The sequence below is a fragment of the Meleagris gallopavo genome, chromosome 20 (genome assembly GCF_000146605.3).
Source record: "Meleagris gallopavo isolate NT-WF06-2002-E0010 breed Aviagen turkey brand Nicholas breeding stock chromosome 20, Turkey_5.1, whole genome shotgun sequence".
Classification (NCBI taxonomy): domain Eukaryota; kingdom Metazoa; phylum Chordata; class Aves; order Galliformes; family Phasianidae; genus Meleagris; species Meleagris gallopavo.
In genome coordinates, this window is record NC_015030.2 from 5096513 (window position 1) to 5105205 (window position 8693).

Below are 8693 nucleotides of genomic sequence, written 5' to 3' on the forward strand. Positions count from 1 at the left end.
GCCCGTGGCCTGCGAGGAGGGTCCGCCTGGGGCCGCCCGGCGGCTCGGGCAGGGAGAGCCTGGAGCTGAAGGACATCTTTATTGCGGTGAAAACGACGAGGAAGTATCACAAGACCCGGCTGGAGCTGCTGTTCCAAACCTGGATCTCCCGGGCGAGAGGACAGGTGAGTGCCGGGCCTATTGCTGAGTTCGTTCTCAACGAGAGAATTTCTGCTGTTTTCTCACTATCTGAGTCCACACAGAAACCGTGTTTTGAGGACTTTTCCCAGTGGTAGTGTGAGATCTTTGATGCTGATGTTGGCTTAGATGCCAATGTTTTGGATGAAGTAATTCAGTAATTGAGGCTTTTATAGAGACTGACACAGAACCTGTTCCCTTGCTGAGGGATTTCATTACATTCTAGCATCTTAATGCAGTTTTGCCTAGCAGTTGGGCCATGGCAGGGTTATTGTCTGACAGTTTGCACTCTGACTTTCATTCTTTTCCTTTTAGCTTGCTTAAGAGTTGTGGCTCCCAGCCACGCAGAGGAGAAGTTGCAGAGGAAAATATTCTCAAATAAGATGGTCGTTCATTTTGGAAACACTTTATCTGTACCCTGGGATAAGGAGACCAGTGTTTCAGGTGTTTTTCTGAAATATTTCTTCCAGTTTGCAGTGTGGCAACTTCTCCAGTAAGAAAAGAGCTGAAGGTGCTGGGGTTCCCCCTACAATGCCTAATATGAAATAAATCCATAAGATAAAATAGTGTTCTGACACTAATAGGGAACCGAGCAAAATAGATGCTGGTTTTGGAAGTCCTTAATTATGGACACGTCTTTCTCTTAACTTATTTTTGCCTTCTGCAGACGTTCATATTCACAGACTGGGAGGATCGAGAGCTGCGCCTGAAAGCAGGTGAGCTGTGTGGCACAGAAGGCTGCTGTCTGTTGTAAATGAGTTTTGTGTTGGTCGTACTTCTCCTAGAAGTCCTTATCTCGTGCTGTACAAGCAATTAGGGAAGATAGCAGAAAAAAGTAAGTATGCTGTGCCTACTTACCACCTGGACAAAAGGCTTGGAGCTTCATGAATATTTTGTTCACCTTTGCATATGGTTCCTTCCTGTTAGTAAGCTTCAGTCTCTCTGGTCCAAAGCTATATTAGGTTCTTCCTTTGCATACCGTCTCATAGCCATGTTTATACACCCTGCAATCTAACCACATATCTGAAGATATTCAGAACTCACCTGGATGTTTTCCTGTGCAGCCTATTTTAGAGCACCTGCTGGTTCTAGATGATCTCCCTTCCAACCCCAAATTTATATACTTGACAACTTTATTCCATATGCACAGCCTGTGAGCCCTGTTTGTCCTATCATTTACTCTCCACCTGTACACAGTATGCAGTTTCAGTATACTGTAATAGTGCCAAATGTATACTTGGTCTTTTTTGGACCATTCATTCTTCCCAAACTTAATGGGGCTGATTTATTTTTTTTTTTATTTCTTTTTCCCCCCCATAGGGGATCATATGATCAACACCAACTGTTCTGCTGTCCACACCCGGCAAGCTCTGTGCTGCAAGATGTCTGTGGAATATGATAAATTCCTGGAATCTGGACAAAAGTAGGTGTTGTGGTTGACTTTGTTTCTTTCAGCTCCGTTAGCTAAAACAGAGTGATGAGCATAAGGAAGATAGTTCAGCAGGAAGCAATGCTTATAAACAAAGATCATCTGAAACCTAGCAAGGCTTCAGCATCTCTGCAAACTTAGGATCTATAGGTGGTTTCAGCTTTCAAGTTATGTTCTCCAGTGTAATAGGATGTGCTATTTCCTCTAAACTTGAAAGACTACAACTGAGCTGTAAAATTGCAACTCATTTCTTTTGTCACAGCTCTGCAGTAACTTTGTTGTTGTTTTTGTTTATTTGAAGGTGGTTTTGCCATGTGGATGATGACAACTATGTGAATCCACGGACTCTCTTGCGTCTCTTATCTGCCTTCTCACCCAGCCAGGATGTCTACGTGGGGCGACCGAGTCTGGACCATCCCATTGAAGCAGCTGACCACGTCCAAAGCGATGGATCAGTAAGCAGCTTTACAGCCTGAGCCTTTTCTATTTTTAAAACCATGAGAATTGATAGGTCCACCATAAAAACAAATGACTTAACGTGCAAGTAATGGCCATTGTCAGAGACAGAGTGCCAGGTTAAATGTACCTTTGATCTGACCTCACGTGCTTATGTACAATAGAGTTGTCTCCTGGGTGGATGTCTGCTTCTCTTCCTTTGCTCACTTAAGTTGGTGATCTCCCTCACACTGAGGTGAGTAGGGCCTCTCCATCTCAACCCTTCCTTTTGTTTTAATCGGTTTTGGGGGTTGATACTTCTTGCTTTGTGATGGTGTTGTGGTTTTGTTTTATTTTTGAAAAGTGGGGCTGTTAAGAGCAGTATCCTACTGTTATCAGCTTGAATCAACCTCAGATGGGTGATAGATTCTCTGGGTATTGAAGGCCTAGCATTTTCAATATGCTTGGTTATTTTGTTTCCAGGATATAGAAGCAAAGGTGTCTCAGTCGCAAGGTTCATGAGCTGAAATACGAGTTTTCAGAGGTCCTCTCTGCTAACAGGCATGAAAATGAATCAATTCCCTAGCCAGAAAGTCAGTTATAAAGCACCTTGTTAGGAAAAACTGCTTAACATAGCAGTCTCCCTGGAGCCAAGCATCCAACAAAACAGCTGTGATTTCCTCAGGAAGATTGAACTGACTGTGGCCTTTGGCTAGAATCATCAGGGGACATCTGGAATTTGTTAGAAGTAGCACTGTAGTTTCCCACTTCACATGTGCTCTCTCAGTTGTGTAAACCTGATGGTATGCCTGCTGTCATTTTCAAGGTGGAATTTAATTAGAGAGAACAGCTAATCAGGCTTTCAGCAGCCTGCAGAAGCAGAATTAGTCTGTAGTCTTGTTCTGATCAGGTGCAGTCCGATATCCAGTAGAGCCTCAAGTTCTCCTCCTTGCCCTGCCAAACAGAGCAAAGCTGATTATCAGTAACTAGTGTGTGTTTTTTTGTGTTTTTTTTCCTTGTTGCTTCTTCAGAAGACAAGCGTGAAATTCTGGTTTGCCACAGGTGGAGCAGGATTCTGTATCAGCAGAGGTCTTGCTCTGAAGATGAGCCCCTGGGCCAGGTAAACACTCCTCCTAGCTGAGCTCCATTAATATGTTTGGTAAACTTTAAAGTGTGTTTGATCTTGTCTCCTGTGCTCTCACAGCCTGGGTAACTTCATCAGTACTGCAGAAAGAGTGCGTCTTCCTGATGACTGCACGATTGGCTACATCATCGAAGGGCTGCTTGAAGTAAAGCTGCTGCACAGCCCATTGTTCCATTCCCATCTGGAAAATTTGCAGAGACTACAGGGCGAGTCTGTGCTGCAACAGGTAGGGCTAAGCCTCGTGTCCTGTTCCTGTAATCACACCTCAGACTGATCAGAAGGCAACCTGTGAATCAACTTAGTACGTGTTGGCAGAGAATGATGTCTGCCAAGCAGCTCAGCTGTATCCTGTCAAATTCCTTCACTTAGGTACAAAGCATCCTTCTACCCTAGGCAGTTCGGTCATATAATGTCCTCTCTTTCAGGGATATGTTTTACTACACTACGACATCTAAATATAGTGTTCTCCATTTTGTCCATTTTGAGTTTCCAAGAGACACAGCAGCAGCAGTTGTAGAAGGCAACATTTAGTGTGCCTGCTGTGTGAGAAAGTATTGTCTAACAAATTCTGTCTTCATTCATGCTGCTTAACAATACTAGAATCAGAGCTATAGCAAGTACCTCTTCAATAACTAAGGCATAACTAAATGCCTGATCATTTTTAAGACTGACTTGCCTGAATCTCAAGACACTTAATCAGGATAAATCAGACCAGGTTTGTTTGTTTCGTTCCTTAAATTACTGGAATGGCAGCAGTAGATGGAGCTATGAGGCTTTCCTGGTGCTTTGTCTCCCTCTTACCGATTGACAGCTATGAACAAACAAGTGTCGTTTTGCCCCTGTAAAATGCTTGCTTGTGTTTTCTTGGCAATATTATTAGCCAGTGCAGATGTACATTTGGGACAGGGTGTAATTTCCTTCATGTGAAGGACCTTAAGTGTGGGCTGAATCTGACCTCCTTTTGGTCATCATGGTTTCCTTGAGGCTGATAGCTTGCCCAAAATGCAGGTCTGCAGTTTGACAGAAGATAGCCTTCTTGTACCTGCAGATTTCTAAATACAGTGCTTGTATGGAGGAGTAGCAACGAGTTGAAATTTCAGGGATCAAAACTTTGTTGCCAAGTTTGGCTGACACAGTCCTGTGCATGCCATTTAACATCCAAATGCTTCTCTTTTCCCTTTTTGCTAAGACACTGCAACTGCAGACTTCAGATTGTGCCTGAGGAAGAACAGATGTTATTTAGCAGGATTGGTACCCTACAAAACTGGGTTGCCACTAATCTGGTCCATTAAGGCAATGAAACGTTAGCTCCTTTGTTTGTTTTCCCTGCTTGCCTTTTGATGAGCAGTGATCCACCTGATAGCTACCATCCAGTGCCAATATTGCTAATGTCAAAGCTGACCATCATTTCTCAGATATAACCCACCACTCAAATCAGGATCTTCAGAGCGTCTCTTCGTACCTCATTAATAATCATGCTATCCCTATTCTGTTTTTCTGTAGTAGTGTCAGTTTCTGAGTTTTTATTTGTTTTTCCAGGTAACTCTAAGTTATGGGGACCCCGAGAACAAACACAATGTTGTGAGTGTGGGAGGAGTGTTTGGACTTCAGCAAGACCCAACCAGGTAAGTGTCCACTTTCAAAACAAGATCTCCCTGTCTTGTTTATGTTTTTCAACTGCAAGATGATCAAACTCACTTATGGGATTATTTTCTCATGCCAGATCTTATCACTGTTATAGGTGGGTAGAGCCACCTTCTCTGCTGTAGTAGGCTGCTACACATTCAATACTAGCATGTTCCTGGTCTGGAGAATTTCAGTCTCACTTCTATTTTATTTTTTTTTTTCCCTTCACAGATTTAAATCTGTCCACTGTCTTCTCTATCCTGACACTATTTGGTGCCCCAATAAGAAGATGTCATAACTTTTGACCAGTCGTTGACACCTTTATCCTACCTACTTTGCATAAAGCAAGAGTTGTGATGGGCTTTTTTTCTTCTGGGACACAAACAGACGTATCTAAGAAGGAGGTAGACTTTGTACAGAAGCAAGACTGACTGGGTAATTATGGCAAGAAGGCATTTATTCAGCTGCAGCCTGGGACATTCCAGAGAAGAAAATCTTCTGTTTCTTGTCCAGTGGCTCTTCATATGATGGCTCCAGTCATAGCTGTACAAGTCACTTTATGCTTTCATCTGATGTCACATGAGCCCTGTTTATCATGTGAATCTGTGCTCGGATACATCCTAGGCGAATGCAGTACTTAGAATGATAGCATCCTTACTGCTGTTAGCAGCTTTCAGAGACCGTTGTCTTGAAGCTGGAGTGTTTAAGCAGACTGCAGTCCCATGGTGATGGGGGGATGAAGTTTCTGCTTGTCTTCTTTGTGAACAGGACTTAAGAACTGCTGTGGCATGCCGTATTATGCCTCCTCCACCTGTGAGCTGAAACGTGGTCTGTTTGTAAACACCAGAAGTCCAGGAATTGCTAAGGTAGACAAGGGTGAAAGCCTTTGTCGTGGGAAAAACCCCATGTAAGGGTAAACTGACTCAGGACTGCATGAGAGTTGCTTACAGTGCACGTTCTTCCCAGCAGTCTTTGTGTACCTCCCATGGAGGTGATTGTCAGACTTGGCACTCTTACCACTGAATGGCAGTGGCTGTTGAATATGATGGTGGTCTGCTAGGTCCAAGACTATTCCCTTGGTATTTGATACTGAAGAAGTATTTGCCAGACTAGTTGGTAACTGTTTCTCCTCCTTTGCCCTCAGCAGGTTAGGTGAGCTAGAGCACGCCCATTGGCTGATGAAACACCCTGTTTTTGAAGTTGTGCTGTATCCTTTACTGCCTGTGAGGGAGGAGGAATGCTAGATAGCTGTAGCACCAAGAAGGTTTTTGATGATATCATTTGAGGTCTTTTAATGGTGTGTTTGTGGTTACCCCACTTCAGCTTCTTGAGGTAACCTTTTGAGACCGGTGTTTATTTTTACTCTACATCTTAATGTTTCAGTAAGTAATTCCAGCTCTTGGTAAAAGGAAACTGTATGCTGATAGAAAAGCAGGAGTCCAATGCTGTAGCAATATCACCTGCTGCTGGATTATAAGTTAAATAGGCTTAGTTTTGAAAATGGAAGAATTGAAACTTCATATGTTTAGTTTTATTGCTCCCAACTTTGCCTTTGTGCAATCTATACCTGACGTGAAGAACAGCATACAAATGATTTTGTAAAACCACTGATTACTTTCAAACTCTTCAGAAAATACTTGCAGGCTTAGTGCTAGAGGCTGAGTTTGGTGGAGAATAATAGCATGATGTTGTATAACCTGAAACTATGACTAATGGCTAGAATTCGGACCTAGCAAGTTTCAGATTTCTATCAGCTGTGCTGAGCTGTGCATTTCAGCTAGTTGCTTAACTTCTTCCCATTTGAAAAGTGGTATCGTGTAGGCAAACACCTGCAGCGTATTCAAGTATGAAATGTAGTGTAGGTGTCAGCCTCCTGTAATATAATATTCTCTGCTTTCTGTTTTTAAAGCAAACCTTTCAACAACTGGATACATTGTCCTCTTTGCATGATTTTATTTAATTTTACAGAGGAGCAAACAAGCTGACTACTTGCTACAGTCCAACAGCTTGTTCTTAAATTTCTTTTCCTTTATCTGCTAAGGCAGTGCTTTGACCATGAAATTCCAGCACAGGAATAAGAGTGCTGCAGGCAATTGGATCAAAGTCCAGCACAGTGGCTGTTTCAAAACAGGAACATCTGTAATACTGACAGCCTGTTACAGAGCCTGGAGGACTTGTGGCAGGGTAGGTTGTGGGATGTTCTACCTCTCCATTGGGTGTTCTGCTCACTAGAACTGAGATGTCCTGTGGTTCAATGATATGTCATTAATAGCTCTGGAGATCACTGGTATCTATATAAACACTTTTTAAAAAACATTTGGTGGGTTCTTGTTTTCAACCTCCTCGTAGCAAAAAGTTGTGAAGCTGCATAAGCACTTGGTGAGACTTCATCCTCAGTGATCTCTGAGTTCTGCTAGAGCTTTTCTTCCCCTCCTACTAAAAGCAGCCTCCTGTCAGATACTCCAGACAGCACAAGCTGGGTAGTGATTATGTAGCAAACTGCAGTTCAAAAATGACAGCACTTCATACTGATGGCAGCAAAACTGAGTAGAAGTCCCATACTGCAGTCACTTCCCATCCTAAATGGAGTTTGCTGCTTCTTTGTCATGCCTAATGCTGGTAGGGTGCTTATCGAGCTGAAAAAGGACCACATTCTTCTGTATGACAATGCAGGATTGTTTGTGTTCAAGCTTCTTGTAAGGTTTCTCTTGTTCACAGTACAGTAGGCTCTGTAGATATACTGGGATGCAGCTTCTTAAACTACTGTCTCATACGTAAAATGATTCTATGAAGTAAATATTTAAGAATGTCATAACATGTTTTGTCTTTTAATGCATTCTATTCACCAAAAATGAACCATTACACCCTGTAATCCAGAAAACTAGTCTCTCTAGACATAGAGACAAAAAGCATATGAGAATTAGATGACTTGGATGTGCAGAGGCAGAAATATGGATGAGAAGAATACTTGCAGCTAATTATTTAACTATTTTAACCAGCTCTATGTCAGAACTTTCCCATTCTGTCTCTGTCACAGCAGCTCTTAAGCATCCTTGGGAAGCAATGGATCAAAGGGGTATTACGAGCAGAGCTCTGCTTCTATCACTAGAGCATGTTAATTGGATGTATAATTGCCTGTGCTGCTCCGTTATACGATGTCAGCTCTGCAAAGCAGGAGGCAGTTGGAGCTGCCATGCTCACTACCATTGGAAGTAAGCTGTGGTGTGGGAGCTTAACTCCTTAACGAGCTCTGGACCACTTCTCTGTTGTACCTTGCAGGATGTGGAGCTGTTGGAGTGGGTCCAGAGGAGGGCTACTCAGATCAGAGGGCTGGAGCACCTCTCCTGTGAATAAAGGTTGAGGGAACTGGGCTTGTTTAGCTTGGAGAAGGCTGGGGGGAGACCTTATTGTGGTCTTCCAGTATGTAAAGGGAGCTTACAAGCAGGAGAGAGACTGCCTTGTTACATGGTCTGATAGTGATATGACAAGGGAGATAAAAGAGGAGATTTAGGTCAGATGTTAACACTGGTGAGGCTCTGGACTTAACATCCAGCCTAAATCTCCCCTGGCTTAGCTTGAAGCCGTTCCCTCTAGTCCTATCACTGTTACACGAGAGAAGAGGCCGACCTCCAGCTCACTACAGCCTCCCTTCAGGTAGTTATAGAGAGCAATGATGTCTCCTCTGAGCCTCCTCTTCTCCACACTGAACAACCCCAGCTCCTTCAGCCGCTCCTCACAAGGCCTGTGCTCCAGACCCCTCACCAGCTTTGTTGCCCTTCTTTGAACCCGCTCCATGGCCTCACTGTCTTTCTTGCAGTGAGAGGCCCAAACCTGGACACAGTGCTGGAGCTGCGCGCCCGATGCTGGGAGCCGTGCCCCCTC

At 43.5% G+C, this 8693-nt stretch overlaps 1 protein-coding gene across 1 annotated transcript; it reads left to right on the forward strand.

The window, feature by feature from the left end:
• Window positions 1–5: 5 nt before the first annotated feature.
• Window positions 6–7628, forward strand: RFNG (RFNG O-fucosylpeptide 3-beta-N-acetylglucosaminyltransferase; the record flags this gene model as incomplete). The annotated part of the gene is made up of 8 exons (XM_003211472.3): window positions 6–164; window positions 845–893; window positions 1498–1600; window positions 1908–2061; window positions 3073–3161; window positions 3246–3411; window positions 4725–4810; window positions 5043–7628. Coding segments are annotated over 8 exons (873 nt in total), but the record flags the coding sequence as incomplete, so codon positions are not given.
• Between the last annotated feature and the right edge of the window lie 1065 nt (window positions 7629–8693).